We start from the raw sequence: 19,598 nt of genomic DNA on the forward strand, positions 1-19,598 counted from the left end.
CTCTGAGGAGTCCCTCAGGGATCCTTCCTCAGACCAGTCCTCTTCTCGCTGTACAAGCGCCCTCTGGGTAATTTTTTCTGTAGTTTTCAAGACGCATCATATCACTGTAATGGCGATGTCACGCAGCTCTATTTCCCTGCAAAACCCAATTAACTGAATCAACCATCTTCCCTTATGATTGGTTTACTGCTACCAAAGTTTGTATGTCTCTAAACTTACTCAAACTTAACCCTGACAAAACCAAAACATAACTTCACACCTTAGGTTAAGTTTACCCGCCTGTTTCATTCAAATGTCAAACCTTCTGCTAAATATCTCGTTGTAATCTCTGACCGGTACACTGGTCTAATGTCCTCTCAGGATCCTGAGCAAATTATTATTACCACCATTACATCCAGAATTTAAGTCACAGGGTACACAGGGCAGTCTTTTTTTGGTGGTCTCTCAGAGAGAATAAAGATTCCCGACATGATGATTTCAACCACACTCAGGTGAGTCTACAAAGTGTAATTTCCTTGCAGCTCTGAAGCGTCTATTTTTTAGTACAGTCTGGTTATACTTTGTGGAGTTTGCACTCCTGCTAGCTAGAGAACGTTAGTTGAGCTTTCAGCCTACAGTTAAAGTTGTGAGGTACCGACAGCCTGAGAGTCGCGTTGCCCACCTTTGCTGGACAGTCGTTGACTTTAATTAAGGAGCATTTCAATCAGTCAGCTTTATTCGCTGAACTATATGCCAATGTTTTCTTTGAATGTAGGATTTAGGGTTAACGACAAAGACAAATTGGCGCTGCCAGCCTGGTCTGCGTTGCTCTGTTCCCACATAGCTTGCAATACACAATGAATGGAGGTGAATTATCAAAAAATTCAGGTCGTGTGCAATCTGTGATGACGGCATGTTTGTCAGCATTTTATACTGTTATACTGGTCGCATACACCGGCATACAGGACACAGCCAAATTTCTTTAGTACCTATTTAAAAATAGGTATGAAAAAATGCCTCCTATACAGATTTCCATTAAGAAAATCCCTCTGTTAAGTAGGGAATGACATGCAGGAAAGGAGCCACAAGTCAGAATTGAACCCAGTCCGCCCGATTGGAAGACCATTCTTCCGGTTGTGGGGCGCGACTAACTACTGGGCTATTTACATCCCTAAAATCTTGTCTTGATGTGGGATGTGAGAAAGCAAAATGAAAAGAATCAATTACTCCCAACAGAAGCATAACAGATAGAGTTCACAGCCTGTTCAGAAAATCTAAAGTGCAGAAAGTGAATATAGTTGTGTTCAAATGAAGATTACAACTTGAGTTACGTTAAGTCCTACAAACGTCTTCTCAGTGGAGAAGTATTTGGACTTTTTCTCGTCCCAGTTTGGTGTGTCTTTGAAGGACTTTAAAGCTTTACTTGCTCACTCCTTTTCATAGCTAAATGGTGTCAATCATGGCACCGTGCATTTATAGAATAAGAGTGTGCCGATGCAAAACAAAACACCATATGGTAACTCTTTATGACCGTCATAGTCTTTACTCCTCATCGTTCCCATCAAAGAACGGCAAAGTGTAAACTAACTGAGGAGGAGAGAGAACTTTGTTTTCATCATCCTGTCTGTCCCCAATCTTTCATTGCTGTGTTCAGCTCAGAGGAGAGGGATTACAGAGTTCTGTGTGTCGGCATGTATCCGTCTGTCTGTCTGTCTTTCTGTCTGTCTGCAGCCGGAGAGCTTTCCTCGTAGTCTGACAGCTGCTCTGAGCCCCAAACAACACTTCAAACCCCTGCTAACAAACGCACCCAGCTGACTATCCTCAGAACATCATACAGACATATTGTTCAGTCAGTACAGTTCGGCTCTCTGCACCGAGACACTCATGTACTCCCTTCCTTTCTTTCTTCATCTTTCCTCCATCTCTGTCCTCATCTTTCTCTTAGTCCATCTATCTCCTCCCTTCTTCTTCTTTGTGTATGTCGAGGAGCTCATTTAGTCTGACTAGGAGAAGACAGGCGCTCTGATATGCCCGCTGGTCATGGCAGAGAACGAACGCTGGCGAACGGAGCTCTTTGACATCGTTCCCAGTCGAATGCCAAACTGTTTGTCTAACCCTATGAGTGGTATTTGGCCACTGGACTTCACTTACAGTACGTCCAATTTAACATCCACTGGGCTTAATGATTGCCCCAGATGCTGGGAGAAAGAGATTTGTGGAGACAGAGTGCAAGAAGAGAAAAGAAAACAGTGGGAAGGTTAAGTGAGTGAGTGAAGCAGAAAGTTAGGAAAGTAATGAAGAGAAAAGGGAAGAATTTAAGATCACTTAAGTTTGAAAAACTCAACCGAATAAGCACAAACCAGGATTTCATCACCGATATCCAGTTAAACTTGATTAATATTCTGGCTCTTTTCAACCTGATTAAATCTTTTTACAACCAGAAGGACAAAGTGGAAAAGAAGCAACAGCCAAAGACTGCTGTAAATGCTTATCAAACAAAATATGAGACATTTCACTGTTTGTATGTATGTAGTCTGGAGATGCATCAATTGGGAAAATCTGGGCCGACGCAGGTGTCGATATTTTATATAACAATTTAGCCAATTGCTAAATGCAATACCGATGTTTTTTCATGGCTTCTTCTTTTAGTGTTAAGGGCCTTCCAGATAGGACTCGGTGCCTGCTGAGCTCGCCACGGAGTAGGGCGCAGCGCATAAGGGTAGAGCGCACATGAGCAAAAAGCAACTGCACACGTTGCTAGGTAACCAAAACAATAGTCGGGAAAATAGCGCTGGAAAGCAGCTTCTGCAGCGCTCACCGTGCCCTATCTGAAGGCTGTTCAGACTCCCACAATGCATCATATTCTCTCCTGTTTGACAATGAAAACAAGTCAAAGTTTGTCCAACAGGTGACTTTATCTGCCCCATAAAAGACCTCCTCTCTGAATCAGTTCTTGGTGTTCTAGACGCCAGCGATAAATTGATATCGGCTGCTGATGTCGGTTTATGCTGCACTATTTGCTGATGTCTGTCAACATCGCCATTATCTACTGATGTGGAACTGATTTACCGTGCACCTAATGAAGTCAGAGCTTTTCTGCTTCTGTTTTTTTTTTTTTTTTTTTTATTTAGGGTTAAAAATGTTTTAAAACCCCTGCAGTCACAGATGAGACGACGTTTAAAATGTTTGCATCAATCTGGTCTCATCGATCACTTTTACCGTAAAATCTCTTTTTTTCTCTATAAGAGACCTTCAAAACAGGGTGCGTCTTATATACCGGTGCGATTTATATTCTGGATTATACAGTAAATAACATAGAATTAGGTTTTGCTTCAACTGACAAATTTTAATTTTAGCTGCTTGTTAAGGTTCCAAAATGACAGGCTTTAATTCTTACTTTGTAAAGGATGAATCCTATGAGCTATGGTCCAAATGTAGAAGTTTAAACTTCAAATAGCCAGAGACAAAAAAGTTTTTAAACGAAGAGGTGCTTACTGGACTTATATATTAAAAACAACTTCTGTGGGAGTTGTGTCTTCAAGAAAAAGGAACAACAAAAGTAAAGAGAGACCTTAACTGTTGTCTGGACCTGCCTCTTTTGTCATATTTAAAATACACCTTTTGCAGAGAGCGTTGTGAGCTCGCTGAGTCTCTGAGCTCGGCTCTCCAGCTCATTAGAGTTGATCAAAATGAGATGTTTGCCTCCAGCTACATTTCCAAGTTTCAAAGTTTTACAAAACAAAGTGAATCACAAAAAGACCCCCAATTATTTCAGCCGAGGCAAACATCTGAAACGTCAAGCCGGAAAACACAGAGTGACAACCATTTAGGCCTCATGCTGGAAATTAGAGGAAGCGTTTGTACTGTCTCGCCAAATACTTCCCCACATCTGAGGGTGCAGCAGCTCAGAGGTACGGCGGGGGAATTACAGCGAGGCAGAGCCGGGAGCTGCTCACCTCTCCCCGGCTGTCCTAACGTGTTAGCGCCAGGAGCTGAATAAAGTTAGGCAGACAAACTTCAAACCAGCTCTGCAAGTCCCTCTCTGCCCGTCTCTCTGTTCTGTATGGATCGAGAGAGGAGCTGAGAGGAAGCTTTGGCATTGTTTTCTCTCAGTGGTGATTTGACGTCCAGTCAGGCTGTGCAGACCCTTTTTTTAATTTTTTTTAAAAAAACAGGGGGAAAGGCATCTTCAGACACCGACTTTTAAGTGTTAATGAATGGCTGAACTTCTAAGAGCTTCAGGGTGAGGCTGTGTGGGCAGAAGTCTGGAAGGTAACTTTGAGGGTTTTAAATTTAAAAGTGCAGGAGGCTGAGTCACATTACTAATTAGAATGAATAAGTAAAAAATAGCTCCTGCTAAAGATTGCTTAAACTTCTAAATATAAGACTGTAGCCACAGCAGAGACCACAATGAGCTTTAACCATGGGCAACATTGGTACATTTTATATTTATCCCATTTACCGGTAACATTGGTATTTTGTTCTTAAAGGTCCAATCAGTGAGATGTGTAGTGAGTGAAATGATAAAGTGACCTTACTATATGATCAGACATTAAGGAAACATGCTATGTTGAAGTGCTGGCTTCTCTGACAACAATGCAGCAGCCAGTATGTCCTCCTTCTAACTTTAGATTCTGCTCCTGAATGCTCTGGATTTGTTTGGACCAGAGAAGGTAGGCGGTTTTAAGGCACACTTGAAAATTTGTCCCCGGTCATTGTGTATTGCACGCCGTGCTGGCAAACATAGTGGCACAGAGCAGTCTGGCTGCGCAACTTTTTCACGTTTTCTCCGTCAAGAGGTCAAAATCGTGGTAAATTGTTCTGTAAATAAACCTTGTGGAGCGCACTTCTTATAGAAAGATTCCTATATTAAAGTTAACGAGTGACCAGTGGAGGTGACGACTCATGGCTGTGGGTCTGTAGGCTACTTCACAACTTTCCCTGCAGGCTGAGAGCTCAACTACCGTACTGTAGTAGGAGTGTAAACTCCACAAAGTGAAAGCAGACGGAACTAAAAAAGCGACAGCTGCACAGAAACTGAACACGATAGTAATCGAAACGCAGGATGACAGTTCAAGCAATTTTCTCTCTGGGAGACTTTTAAAATCAGTTTTATATATTCCGGATTTTCCGGCATATGAAATGATTTGAATCCAACAACAACAATCTACCCTGAGGGTTTAGGTGCAATCCATTTTCATTTCAAGTAAATTTGACTGTTTTGTCTTGCTTTTGTTTTTAACGGTCACAGCTTGGTTAAGGTTGGGATGGATGTCGTTGTTCAGGTTAACATAAAGTCAGTGTTTATAGGGTGCACAGGGGGTCTCAGGAGTGAAAGAGAAACAGCTTCACCCATGCACTGCTGCATCCTGCAAAACCACAACTACTTGTTTGTGTTTAATAACTTGTTTTTAAGGGGTCCCTTGAGTGTCTTCTTCACTCACAAGAATTCGCCAGAAGCCAACTATCCAAAATTCAGTGTTTCGTTGGCTGGGCTTTGGGGGAGGCTGGATGTCCAGTTAAATTATGCAGTTAAAAAAAGAGGATGACGTGCTCTGAAACATTTGGAAGTAGCACGCTTAGAATACATGCATCTTAAATGAAAAACATGAGGCTTGTGCTGATCAATAAACAAGTTTGGTGTGGAACTGAGCAGATAGGCTGAGTTTGGGTTTAAACAGAAAAAAGTCTGAGTGGGGATGCAGCCCTGTTCCAAACAGTAACAGTAACAAATATCGATGACTGCAGCTTTTAAAAGGAATATCACTCCCCCTTTATATTTTGCACATTGTGTAATAAAAGTAAAGGAAAAAGTCGGAGCGGTCTTTGTCTTCTCCTAGATGGAATTATGAAATATGTAGTTCTTATAGCTGAGTGGCTTAAAGCATTAATTATACAACAGTGTGTGTGTGTTAAATGAGAGAGCCTGCCCTCCATGAAACCGTGGAGGATTCTGACAGAAATATCGCCCCAAAAGCTTCTCCCCTGACAGCCTCCTCGCTCTGATATTATATTCATTTAAATACATTAAATCATTACTAACAGCCGTGGAAGTGCAAATCCATTCTATTTTCTGTTACACTTATTTCAGACTTATTCAGACTTTGGGAGCCGGCTCTTAAATCAATAATAATTTAGATGAGAAATTAGTGACAGAAGCCTGGCTCTTTCCACGTGGGAAGCAGAGCCAGAAAAACGGGGAGAGTCTCGGTGAAAAATCTAACTCCTCGTTTTTTCCTGTAACTTTTTCAATTTGCTTCCGCAGTTAATAGTGAATAGATTAACCCGAGGTCGTAATGTGGATAAATCCCTGAGGTACATTTGATGTGTGTGTCACCTGGAAGATGTTGGAGAGGTCTCGCAGGTTGAAGATGTAGTGAAACTTGACGGCCGTGGGGAGGAAGGTGGAGGAGACGCGCTGGTGCAGTGCGAGGGCTAACTGCACCAGAGTGGGACAGCTCCTCTGCAGGGCGGGGTTGAAGCCGTCTCCTCGCAGGTGCTGCGTCAGGATGGAGGTGTAGATGGTGCTCAGGGCCTCGGCTCCGGGAAACGACAGGGCGAAGACGAAGAAGTGTCGCTGTGGACGGAGGGAGATACAGCAAAAACAAGGAGACAGTGAACGCCTCGCTAATGATGGAGTCAACTATCCTTCAGAGTCAAAGCAAAGTCACCTTGTGAGTGCTTGTGGGAACTATAGCTCGGTCAAATTAAGCTTTTAAATTCAAATATCTTTATGTTTGGCTCGTAAATAAGTCGCTCTGCATTGAAAAGATGTCCTCTGACTGAAGTCGAACTTGAATCAGTGTTTTGTTTTTCCTCGTTATAATCTATGTCCTGACTTTAAATCATATTCCGTTAAAGTAATTGAGTTGGGGACCAAACTTGTGTACTTTAATGGCTCCTGTAGAAGTGAGTGGATAATATCAAGCATCCGTCCTTTGCTATAAGTCATCTCTACCCTCTCCTCCAAATATTTCCTGTTTCTCTTTAGCTGTCCTTCCCCAATTAAAAAACAATATGGCCGAGAAAGGGAGGATGTCTGGTCACTGGGTACAAATGTTGTGATATGAAAAGTCTTTCTCTCACCAGTCTCAGCTGATAAGCACATAGCATGTTCAATAATATAACAAGTTGTAGTTGCAAACAGGAGACTCAACGATGGGGCCTTTAATATTACTAAACTACATGTGCTAAATTTGTTAGTTGCATATTTAAAGGTCATTTTCAACTAGTTTAAAGCAGTCTAGTCTGTCTACAAACCCCCCAATCATGAGAAAAGTGCATCCTCTCCGTCTTCTGAATGCTCCACTTTTCAAAAAATGTGTGCTCAAACAGGCCGTTTGGAGATTTTCCCTTCATGACATCACAAAGGGCAGTAACCCCTCCCCCAGGTGGGTAACACTCCCACAGCTAGGTGTTTGTTCTGCCCTCTGAGTCTGCCTTCTCACTGTAAACAATAGGACAAGCAACATCTCCGACCTGTGGCAAGAATGTGAGATTGATTCAGCTCCTTTAATTTATCAGTGAGTTGGCATTAAAGATTAAAGTCGTGTCCAAACTGATCTTTATCCATGACATCATTTCTCACCTTAATTATTCATATGTCTGTATATTAGAAAGAAAGGGGGTTTAAATATGCTGCTTATGTTTAAAACATCTCTAATATAATGTTATCCAGGATGAATGTTTTTTCTTGTGTCATTAAAACAAGTTATGAGTGAGTCCTCTCGTCCTTCAGTGTCTCTAAAAGTCGAGGAAAGTGTTTGACTTTGGCTGTTTCTGGTACATGGACTTCAGTAGAACGGATTTATAATGACCTTTTTTTCCTTCTAAATAAGATACAGACGGAGTCGAGCCATGGGGAACCAGATTACAACATAACTATAAGGTTTAAGTATTCCTCTGTTCCTGCTGCGATCACAGCGTTTAACAGCCGCACTCATCTGTGCGATTAACGGCTACAGCAGCGCAGCACTGTTTGTAAATGTCTCCTTTTGTTCTCAGTTTTACTCCCGTTTAAAATATACTTCCATCCATCTGTTTATACTGTATGCACTTCATGTTTTTCTTAACTTTTAGGGGTCACGTTAAACTTTGTTTGTGTGTGTGTGTATGTGTGTGTCAGTAAATCTGCATTTTAAAGTACAGAGAAGTCATCATCCTCCCCGTGTGCGGAGGCATTTTACACAGTGCAGTCATTAATAATTAAAACCAGAGTTTTAACAGCTGCAAAAATGTAGTAAAAAGTAAAGCTGGTTACTTCATGTAATTAATGTAGAAATGTCAATGAGCATTAAGTGGATGTATAATTATCCTCTTCAGAGGAAGGAATTTTGGGGCCACATAAAGGGGGGAAACAAATCTGAGCTTTCGAGAATAATGTCCTTTTTTTCAGTCCAACAGAAGAGCAGCAGCTGCCGGTAAGACACTGAGGAACGTGGAGCGTCTTGTGAAGTTACACTTTAGTAAAGGTTTAAAAAAATAAGCAAATACTTCCTTGTGTCGTGTGTAACACAGATTGACTGAGTATCAACTCTCTGTGGAATTATCTGCTTTAAAACAACAGTTTGACAAGGTCTCTAAAGGGCGCATTCACATGAGCAAAGTGGCCCCGTACAATACTTAAGCATGATTATTTAATGTTTCCACTGTCCTTATTAGGTCATCTTTTCAGAATTAAATAGGAAGACAAGAAGATGAAGCAAAAAATATAATTTATAGGGATATAACAGTATCATCAATTTCACGATATCCCGAGAACTAAAGTGTCTCCATACCGTCGTTGACTTGTGACCGTATGAAATGCTCGGTCTTCAGGGCAGAAAGTGAAGGTTTGTTTCAGCTGCTGTGGAGCAGAACTGACAGAAATTTGAACAACAAGGACCATCATCCTTTGCGCTCTGCTTGCTGCCTCAGTTCAGCAAAAATGGTCGACACCGGAGGGAGAACAAAGAGACAATTTTGAAACTTTAGATGCTCCAGCGCCTCTGAGTTTTTTGTCTTTACGATATCAGCTCTAAAATTAGAACGGTGCGACCTTACAACTTACTAGTGCTGTCTCTGCTGCACAGACACAAACCAATTTACCAAACTTTACAATAATGAGCCTAAAACCAAACATCCTGTTGACAATCCAAAAGGGCTGTGTATATCATTTACCAGAAGCACATGTCTCTAAACTTAATTTGGATCGAGTGCAGCTCTCTTTATCCACACTATAACCCGCTGACGAGAACTACCGTTCAGAGTGCACGGCAGTTTGTGGTACACACAATTATTTTCGGGTGTGACGCGACCGTGTGTCTCTCCACAAAGCAGTGTGCTGCTGCCTGCAGAGAGACGAGTCTCCCTCATGTAAGATTGTATCTCCTGAATCGCAGACCGTTGCTTTTGACACAACAATACTGTCTTCATTTACTGAGGTCAAGAGTGCATGAAATGTTCCAGTTACGCTGAGAGCGCCCTCTACTGGAACAAACTGTTAACTACTTTAGACAACCTGGTGAGCTGAATATTTTTGATTCCAACGGCTCATTTTCTCCCGCAGAATTATAATTTTGAGACATGACAAAATCTACTTGTTTAGTTTTGTTTAAATTAAATTAACAGTTCCTGAATGAACACACAGGCTTTTGGATGCACGGATAATATATGCAGGATAAAAAAAGGTTAACATAAAGCATCAAACAAAAGTCTCCTGTTTTACTAAAATAATAAAATAAAGAAAATACAACATGTGTAAATGAGAAAATGATGAACATGTAACCTCAGCAGTGAGTTGCATAACCACAAAACACAATGTGCTGTGAGGACAAGCTCTGTGTTTTTGTGTGTGTGTGTGTGTGTGTGTGTGTGTGTGTGTGTGTGTGTGTGTGTGTGTGTGTGTGCGTGTACCTGCAGTCGTGGATTGATGGTGAAGCTGCCGGCCGTGGGGTTCATGCAGGACACGTATTGCACGTTGTGTATTTCCTTCAGAAGCAGCTTATTACGGTCATACCTGAGAGTACACACACACACACACACACACACACACACACACACACACACACACACACACACACACACACACACACACACACACACACACACACACACACACACACACACACACACACACACACACACACACACACACACACACACACACACACACACACACAAACACGTGCCCAAACATGCAGAAAAAAAATCATTATTTAACAGCCTCACACACACACAAACACACACACACACACACTCTTTTAGTTGATATGGACGCCTCAGCTCCCTCTTAAGCTGCCGTGCCTCAGCAGCGTCCCCGCTCCTCTCAATTTCATACCCGAGTCCTCCCTGCGTATCTCTAATGGCCGAGCATGTCTAAGCCAGTCGGCCGGTGTGTGACGCAGTGGAACCGTGTTCAGAAAGGCCTCACTGTGTCACACACACACGAGCTACAGGAGCCTCTTAAAGGGACTCAGACAACCCTGAGCTTATATTGGACGTCTGACACTCATTATATTGTTGCATTTTGATGCTGAGGCGAGGATCTCTGTCTGAATACTGAGAGGAAACAGAGAACAGGATGTGCGTGTGACATTTGAAGGTGTCAAAAAAATAATTTACAATTTTTATACATGAGCAAGTCATGTCAGCAAGCACATGTGGAAGAAAAAGTCTGTATTGTTACACCATTTCTGCTGTGTGAGAGGCTGGTGGAGCCATCCATAGAAAGGAAACAATTCCAGGCTCACCATTGTCATAGCTTTACATTTTACTGTGATCCCCTTTTCAAATCATTTCATCACCCTGCCTTAAAATAAAGTGAGGAATTCTGGGAAAGTCTCTAGGAGAGAGATGCAGTAGAGACATCATGTGTTTCCTGTTTGCTTAAACAGGCATGTATTGTAAACGACAGAGCCCTACCAGTGGTTGTAGTCCATGTGTTGGCGTATGAGCGTGTGCGGTTGCACAGTGCCGTATGCGTCCACCTCCGGCATGTTCATGTCGTCGATGAAGTAGATCAGTCTCCTGCTGCCTGGAGGGCCATAGTTTCTCCCTGCTTTCTTCTCAAGGGGCTTTTCCAGCACCGCTGTGTGGGAGAGGAGCGGGGGAGCAGAAATGTAAGAAGCACAAAAATGAATGCTGAGAAAGGAAGGTGTAATTGAATTGCAAATTTATGGAACAGTTTAGAGATGGAGAGTCACGGTTCTGCTCAGAGACATTTCATTTAACCAGGAGGGTACAGTCAGTAAGTAAAGGGTCGCAGGATGCTTGGCGAGAAGGAAATATGAAAAATACAAAGTTCTGCTGCACATTTCTTTAGCGTTTCTTTGACTTTACTTCTTCCCATTTCAAAATGTTGTTTGGTTCCCATGTGTAGTCCTCTATACAGATTTATGTAGATATATTTCCATCTGAATGCAAAGACTGTCAAGTCTCTCCTGATGATTTACAAATAATATACCGACCAATTAATGAACACAGAGACTCTTGAAATAAAAACAGTCAAAGAAATGTGCACAATTTAAGCATCATCTTGTAGTTTTAAGGATCATATGAGCAGCTATTGAAGGTTTTTTTAGGACTTCTCATGTTAAAGTCTTTATCAGTCTTTATCGGTGACACGAGGACTGACACTGAAAACCATCATCCCATTTTTTTTTTAAGCCAACTAGCAACTATATAATCTCAGCGGGCTTTAAATTTATCCTGATTAAAGACCTCTCATCAAATTATGTCTGACACTTTTTTCTACCAGTTGTAGAAACACTGATGAATTGGGATTCGTTAAAGAAAAGATATAACATCTTTCTGCTTGTCTACAAAGTCATCAAACCAAATCTAGCAAAAATATGACCTTAAAAATCAGAATGAGTGTGATCCTGCTTTAAAGTTTGTTGTGTATAAATTGCAGAAATGATATCAGCTGCAACTGACCAATGACTAACAGGAAAAACATATTAAATCAGCTTCAACCCCCCGCTTCAGTGTTGTAGGAAAACGACTAATTTGTCACAGACTAGAGAAAAAATACATGTTGACTGTGTCTGAATGTGAGGATACTTTGCAGTATGCACGGCATCAGATAATATTTCTCTTTAAGGCCATAATTCGATGGTAAACACTGAACTGCCAATTATAAAAAACCTGCAACAGTATAAAGCTGGATACATGCATGCATCTTTCCTACCTTGCAGCATAGCAGACGTGGTGTAATAGTTAAACGGGACATTTTTAATCATGTATTTCTCAGAGTCCAGCGATCCCAGTTTGTCTCCGACTTGAACAGACTTCCCCGTCCCGGCGTTCCCGACCAGCATGACGGGCCGACGATGTTCCAGGAGGCGGTCCATGAAGTACCGAACACGAATGGTCTCTGTAGTGTGGACCAGACAGGCCTGCACACATCAAACAGAAGGAATATAAAAAACATATATGAATGAATTATTTAACCCTGTTACTGTAAAATGAATTAACTCTGATTATTGGGGTTGTGACAAGTGATTACTTTGATAATTACCTTATTCAACAACTTTTACTGTAGATAATAACTAGAAAGTTTGCAAATCTAAAGATCACATATTAGATTTGTGAACCTGAAATTCTCTAGATATTTGCAAGAGTTCAAATATGAACCGCTAAATTTGCACTAAATATAATCCTGCATCATCCTTCACCACTGTAGTTTTTCCATTGCTCCTATTGCACATATTTTGTATAATATCTTATTTACTTGATAAAATGAGCTTCCTTCTCTCTGTGTTTTGAAAATGCTGCTAAAATGTAGTTTTGAATCCTGTGGTGCGTTGAGCTGACAGACGATAAATCTCTCTGTTCAGAGCTGGCGACAAGGTGTCTGCAATGTCCCTAATTTAAAATCTGTTTTTTATATCAACAACTTGTCACTTGTGATGTAAACAACAGCCTGTTGTACCTGCAGAGGTGTGTCCGTGTCCATCTCAAATCTGGGCACCATCTTGGACCAGGGTTCAAACTTCTTGCTCTCGGGGTCGATGTAGTAATCGAACACGGTGCCCTGTGACGGGAACTTGATGGTTTTGAACTCGGCCACCCACCACTTGCTGAACTCCACTCTGTAGTCGACCAGCTGCTCTCACACAGAGACACACACAGAGGCACAGAGGGGGGCGGGGTGGTCAATACTCTAAAATGACTTCCTCTCTGCGTACAGTAGCTATGGATCTGTGCGTTTGATTTACACCGGCGTGAATACAGACCAGAGGACAAATAAACGAGGGCGACAAAGAGATAGAGCCACTGCAGCTGAAGGGGAGAAAATGAGAAATGGCAGGCCTATCCATCCGTCTGTCGGACTCAGACAGTGCAGCCGCCTCATCACCTGCTGGCTGGCAGCTCCTCGTCTTCCTCCCCTCCCCCCCCCCCCGTCCTCCCTCTCTCAGTACCTGTCTCCTCTATTCACTACCAAGTCTCCAGTCAATAAAACCACTTAGCATTTAAATGCATCTGTGATGGGAAAATAAAGTGGAGTACATTTGTAGCGAGAGGAGAGCAGTTTTATCCCATAACTTAGATGGAAGCCGTTACTGTACGCCGCTAACTGGATTGCTTAGCAACTCCTCGCCGGTGCTCTCCTGCTGATTTAAATTCAGCCAGACGGTGTGATGCGAGCGGGAACAGAGTCCACTTCATTTTCAGATGGAGATCTCTCCCATTTCTTCCACTGGAAATAACTTTTTCAAATGACTTTTCAGAGGCACAGAGTTGAGTTGCATAACAGCCATCAGAGCTTGAATAGCAGGAGAGGAATACCCAGAATGCAACTCTTTCAGGAGAGAGGAGTTATAAGGAGAGAGACAGAAAAGAAAGAATTCGGCTGTTACGGTCCCGTCCCATTCTTTCCCCCCTTATGCAACCAGACAGAGAGCGTCTCTCATGCCCGGAGGCCCCCACAGTACCTGGTCCTGGAACATGGCCCCCCCAAAGGCCCAGACCGCTGCAAAGACGAAGTAGAGCTCGTAAAGTTCTTTGGCGCAGTCCGGCGGCGTGTTTTCGGGGGTCAGTAGACACTCCAGCAGGTAGCACAGCATCTGGACGAGGCTCTGCTCCGGGACGGGGATGATCTTCTTAAACCTGAGTACACAGACATGTTACTTCAACAGTGACCTGGGATTAGTATTTAACCGAAAGAAGAGAATAAAAACTGGAACAAAAGCAGATGAACGCAGTCACCAGCAGGTGATTTGTATAAATATATATTTGGATAAAGAAGATATCCTAAAGATTACAGACAAGAAAACACTGAATCAGCATCCAAAACGTGATGTAAAATAATACAAAATAGAATTTACTGTATGATAATTTTAAACTTGTAATATTAAACCTCCTGTATAAAATATGTTTAAGATGTCTAAATATCTAAAAGGGGTCATTTAACACTTCAGATCCCATTTGAATGTTGAACAACACAACAGATTGTTTGGTTAGCTCTGGAATCCCTATTCATGAAAAATACTTGTGTTTACAAATTTAATCCACGAGAGATAATTTCTTTTTCATACATAAAGCCTCTTCGAGCAGTTCTGAATGGACTGACCACAGGCCATGGACACAAACTTGTTAGGTTGCACAACAGCACAGGGCAACCCACAACCACACAGCACGTATTCCTGTGAAATTCTGTTATTTATTATTTAATTATACTTTAACTCTGTCCGGATTTGTCACAGAAAAAAACTAAATGATGGAACGTTAACTTTCTGTTGCACGATCTTAACGGTCAAAACAGTCAAACTAAATGTGGAACTTCCTTATTTCATGACTCATAAGCACTCTCTCAAAGTTATTGTTCCTTCCTTTTGTGTACAACAAATAGTTTGTAGTTCTAGTTTGCATGTAGGAACAGCTGTTAGCAGCTTGCAGTTCGCCCTCTCGCTCAAGCTCTCTCTATATACTGTATATATCATCTTAAGGCCAAGACTCCCATTGGCCCGGGCCCTGGGCACTTGCCCGCTTTGCCCATAAGCTGATCCTCCAATGCAGGTGTAAACAATTGGGCCGGCTGCCAAAGTTGCGATATTAATACTTGACGAGTTTGGTAAAAGTAATGAGGTGGGGAGACGTGTGACCCGATGCTCTCTGAGCAGATTGGGGAGGTTAACTGCATCTGTAGCGGGTCAGATCTTCCTGTTTGATCTCTGTGAATCATTTCTATAAACTAGTTCAAGGGTGGCTTACAGGTCCAAATTGTCTGATAAAAATGTGAAATGTATGTTTTAGTAACTATTTTTGGACAGCATTTTATGGATTTAACAGAGAAAAATTCATTTTTTATAATTTAACAAAGTAAAAAGGCTTCCAGAAGAGCAGATGAAAAACACATCTTTGAATATATTTTTGTTTTTTATTGTCGATGTTCAATTTTTTTATTTTATGGCTCAGCAGTGAGGACTAAATATTCCTCCTCTGCTTCCTGTTGTTGCTGTCTGTTCAGCTGCAGCGGTGATGGAGGTGTTGGAGGAGGCAAGAGGTCCTGCACAATAACATGCAGGACGGTGTCCAGATTTTCTGAGTCAGTCCTTGTCTGTGTCGGCCCACTATAGCCCAGTACACACCCCCCGCCCCCCCTCCCCATCCTCATCATGTTATATCAGAGCCAAACATCCTGCGTCATCTGGACTGTAACAATGCCACCACTGCTGAGGGAGCTGAGTTACCTCGACCTCAGGGTGTCCAGGCAGGAGGGGAGGTACTTGTCGAACAGGATGGTCAGGTTGGCCTTCTCTGATTGGACCTCCCGTCTGTCAATCCAGCTGGAGACGGGCGGGTTCCAGCCCAGGTCTGCTGGGTTTATGTACAGAATACCTTTAAGGAAAAACAGAGGATGTTAAACACTCAGGGTGTGTTTCATTCATGTTGAAAAGTTAATAAAGATCATCACTCCCAGGAATGAGAGAAATAAACTGTCAGGAGTTACTGTCTTTTTTTAGGGGGGAAACCATTTATTAACAAGCAAAGAGAAAGTATATATATCGGCAACCTTGACAAAAACATATTTCATCAGCAGGTTGAGCTGGTCGCTACACTGCCTGTTTTAAATGATCTTAAACTCCTCATTATTCCTCGTCTGTTAGCTCGATGCGATAGTTCCTGTCTCTCTGTTTCAGTTTATTTTTAGTTTGGTGTTTTTGTTGAACTGTGTTAATGTTTGTCTCTTTTTGATTGTCTCACTTTAGTCAGCTGGTGTTCTTTTAAATGTAAATAAATGTGGATCAGACTTAAACTTTAGCATGCACTGATTGAAGTAACGGTAAGATGGGACAACCTGCTCTGGACACAGTGGCGGGTGTAGCCGTGCGGAGGTGGCTGATCTCAAACAGAAGCCTCATGGTCGGGTTCAGAGGGATCCGCTCGTTACTGGCCAGAGTGAGAACCTAAAGAAGAGAGACAAAATGAAAGAGTTTCTGTTACCTTTTACACAATGTTAGTCTGTATTATCTCACCTGTTTCACCCACCTCTTTTCACTGATATAAGCAACACACACACACACACACACACACACACACACACACACACACACACACACACACACACACACACACACACACACACACACACACACACACACACACACACACACACACACACACACACACACACACACACACACACACACACACACACACACACACACACACTCATCCAGATGGTTGGCTCAGCACATCTTCCTCTTTGAACATGAATACTAATTGAGTGACAGACACACAGCGAAAAAGTGAAGTAGACACAGAGTATGGGACTCATTCCTCACACCTTGTTGTCGTCCATGACTGTGTTGAGTGACTCAATCCACATTGGGTCGATGTCTCCATCCAAAACAATCCACTTTGGTCCGTTGTGACTGACGTTGGCCAGCTCACGCATGATGTTAGAAAAGAGGCCTGTACAGAGAAGGATGGACGGAGCTCATTAAAATCAGACACTGTTTGAAAAATGAAGTGTCCTGACGTCAGCTGGAAACTGTTCCCTCAAAAACACGAGTCAAACTAGCGTCTCCTTCAACAGTGTTGTTGACAAAACTCATATCAAAAAGTCCTGCACTTCTTGATTTTGATTTGTCGATGAGAGATAAGTGATATTGACGAATGTGGTGCTGTTCTAAAAGTTTAACTTCTTTGGACTGAGGGTGTCGTGAGGGCAGTGACAAAAAGCAGCTGACACCTTCAGTGCTTAGGACACTGAGCACTGAAGACGTTGAACTACATTGGTTATGTGTTTAAAACGGCGCTGCTAGCGCAAAAAGGAAAAACGCTGTCTGTGGAAACAGGCCCTAGCAAAAGAAAAAATAATTGAAGAATTGAAAAAATTAATAAGAAAATCTTAAAAACGTACAAAATTGAGATCAAGAACATAAAGCCAGATGCAATAAATAAAGAGAGAAGTAGTCGCCCCCTGCTGGGCTTTACAAGAATGCGTGTTTAAGGCCGTCTCTCAGTAACATCCTTATTGAACCAAGAGGTTATGTCACTTTAAATATCCAGTCTCTACATCAAACATTTTGTTTCAGCACTCACCATCTTTCCACTCTCTGGTCGCCGGGTTGATGATGCCAAACAGCTCGTCATTGGTCACAGCCTTTGGGTTAAGGTCCGCCCACACGGGTCGACGTTTCATGTTCTGATAGGTCCTCTGGAGCGACCTCAGCACCTGACTCTTTCCTGTGCCCGCGTTCCCGATCACAAACACAGAGTGACGCACAGCCAAAAGCTCTTCCAGCTGCACCACCTGTCTCACACACACACACACACACACACACACACACACACACACACACACACACACACACACACACACACACACACACACACACACACACACACACACACACACACACACACACACACACACACACACACACACACACACACACACACGCTTTATCTAATGTTTTCCCTTTGGCTGCTGATGCCAACATCGGGGGGTTAAATGCAACCCATACTGTGCTGCAGAGCAAACAGCATCCCTGTGCACCTGATGCTGTTTGCATGTGACGCAGCCAAAAAAAACAAAACGATGCTGCATAATGAGAATCAAGGCTCGTTAAAGGTCAGCAATCACTGCTTTCAAATCGTACATTTAAAGCCTTTATGGAAAAATATATCTAAAGTTAAGATACTTAAAGGAAAAGCACATTCAACTAAGACGTTTTAAGATGCTCAAGAACGATGCTCATGCTAATTTCGGCTTGTTTCAAGGTGCTCAGCTTGTTTTTAGGTTTGCTTTATTCTGTGTACTTAAATGTTAACCTGTCTTTTTGACTCCGACTCTGTTTGAACCGTTTGAGGCGATAAAGTCGTCAACGAGGCCCTCACCCTTTCTCGAGATGTATATTCTCCTTTCCTATGTTGCCAGCAGAAAGGGGGTAAGGCTACCTTTCTTCCCTTGCCCGACTAGAGGCTAGCTGTTTGCACATGCACACCTCAGGACATTGCTAGTTTTTTGACTGGCTGCAGATTTTTATCACACAATTGTACCCTACATGTTACAGTCCTGTAGCCTTTATTGGTCTTGCAAAGACTTAGTTACTGGTTTTTGTTTGATCTATAAGACATCCCTCAGTCAGCGTCTGCTCATCTGCTGTCTTCTGCTGTAACAATATATGTCTACAGATTACTCCAAACTGTTATTCATGCATTTATGCCTTTTATTAGCACATTAGCTGATCAAAAATGGGATACATGCTTCAGTACTGCAAGGTGTGTCTCGTTATGACACAAGAATTTTAGGATGGCTACCTTGTGTGTGTATGTATGTGTGTGTGTGTGTGTGTGTGTGTGTGTGTGTGTGTGTGTGTGTGTGTGTGTGTGTGTGTAGTACTGTACTGCTGCTGTCTCAGGACAGAAGAAGACAGAAGAATCTTCTCAGGAAGATTATTTTGTAATCTCAGAGGGGCCCCACAGGTTTAATAAAGGTTTAATAATCAATAAAAGGAGTAATGTAGCATGCATGGGCTGTGCTCCTTCACCACTCAGTCTACTGTGTCTCCTTCATAATGTCGTGTTTCACGAAGAATATAAAGTGATGCAGAATGACAGGGTAATGTGATGCACTGCAGTGCAGCGCCGCAGCTCAGTACACCGTTCACAGAACACAATAACTGACAGCAGTGCTCTTCTGGAAGGACAGATATCTGCTCCCTCATTATTCTGTGTTTGCACAATGAAAGAGCCCGCATATATCAAAAATGTTTAATGTCTTCTAATCTTTCCTGTACAGAGGATGTAATGCTTCTTTACTCTCTTCTCTACATTTGGATAAATCTCTTCTTCTTCCTCAGACTGTGTTTATCAAACAGACGTAGCCTCTGGGTTTCTAATTCGGCTGATTCTCTGTGGCTACCATGAGCCACACATACCTGAGACTATACCTGCTGTCAGTGCGTTTGCTCCATCGCCTTGGTCTGAGCTGCTGAGTCACTTTAAACCAGAGCATTTAGTCGGCTTGGAAGATTTTTAAAACCAAGATAATCTGACGACTGTATGCTCATGTTTCTCTGTCTAACGATTCTGATTTGTTGAGTGACAACAATGTCTTGGTCTTGTCTTGGTCTCAGAGTTCTCTGGTCTCGGGTATGCCTTGGTCTCGCATAGTGTGGTCTTGA

The 19,598-nt window shown here is 42.3% G+C and overlaps 1 protein-coding gene across 1 annotated transcript in view; it reads right to left on the reverse strand.

Moving 5' to 3' along the window:
• Window positions 1–19,598, reverse strand: part of dnah9 (dynein, axonemal, heavy chain 9) — a 178,718-nt gene that overhangs the window by 92,542 nt on the left and 66,578 nt on the right. The window contains exons 38-47 of the mRNA XM_065950002.1: window positions 17,512–17,722; window positions 16,751–16,878; window positions 16,262–16,370; window positions 15,654–15,801; window positions 13,896–14,070; window positions 12,893–13,066; window positions 12,149–12,356; window positions 10,882–11,047; window positions 9,874–9,976; window positions 6,317–6,556 (exon numbers count right to left, since the gene is read on the reverse strand). Of these exons, the coding sequence (XP_065806074.1) occupies window positions 6,317–6,556; window positions 9,874–9,976; window positions 10,882–11,047; window positions 12,149–12,356; window positions 12,893–13,066; window positions 13,896–14,070; window positions 15,654–15,801; window positions 16,262–16,370; window positions 16,751–16,878; window positions 17,512–17,722 (1,662 nt within the window). The remainder of the gene's footprint in view (window positions 1–6,316; window positions 6,557–9,873; window positions 9,977–10,881; window positions 11,048–12,148; window positions 12,357–12,892; window positions 13,067–13,895; window positions 14,071–15,653; window positions 15,802–16,261; window positions 16,371–16,750; window positions 16,879–17,511; window positions 17,723–19,598) is intronic.

This window comes from Labrus bergylta, chromosome 21, assembly GCF_963930695.1.
Source record: "Labrus bergylta chromosome 21, fLabBer1.1, whole genome shotgun sequence".
Classification (NCBI taxonomy): Eukaryota; Metazoa; Chordata; class Actinopteri; order Labriformes; family Labridae; genus Labrus; species Labrus bergylta.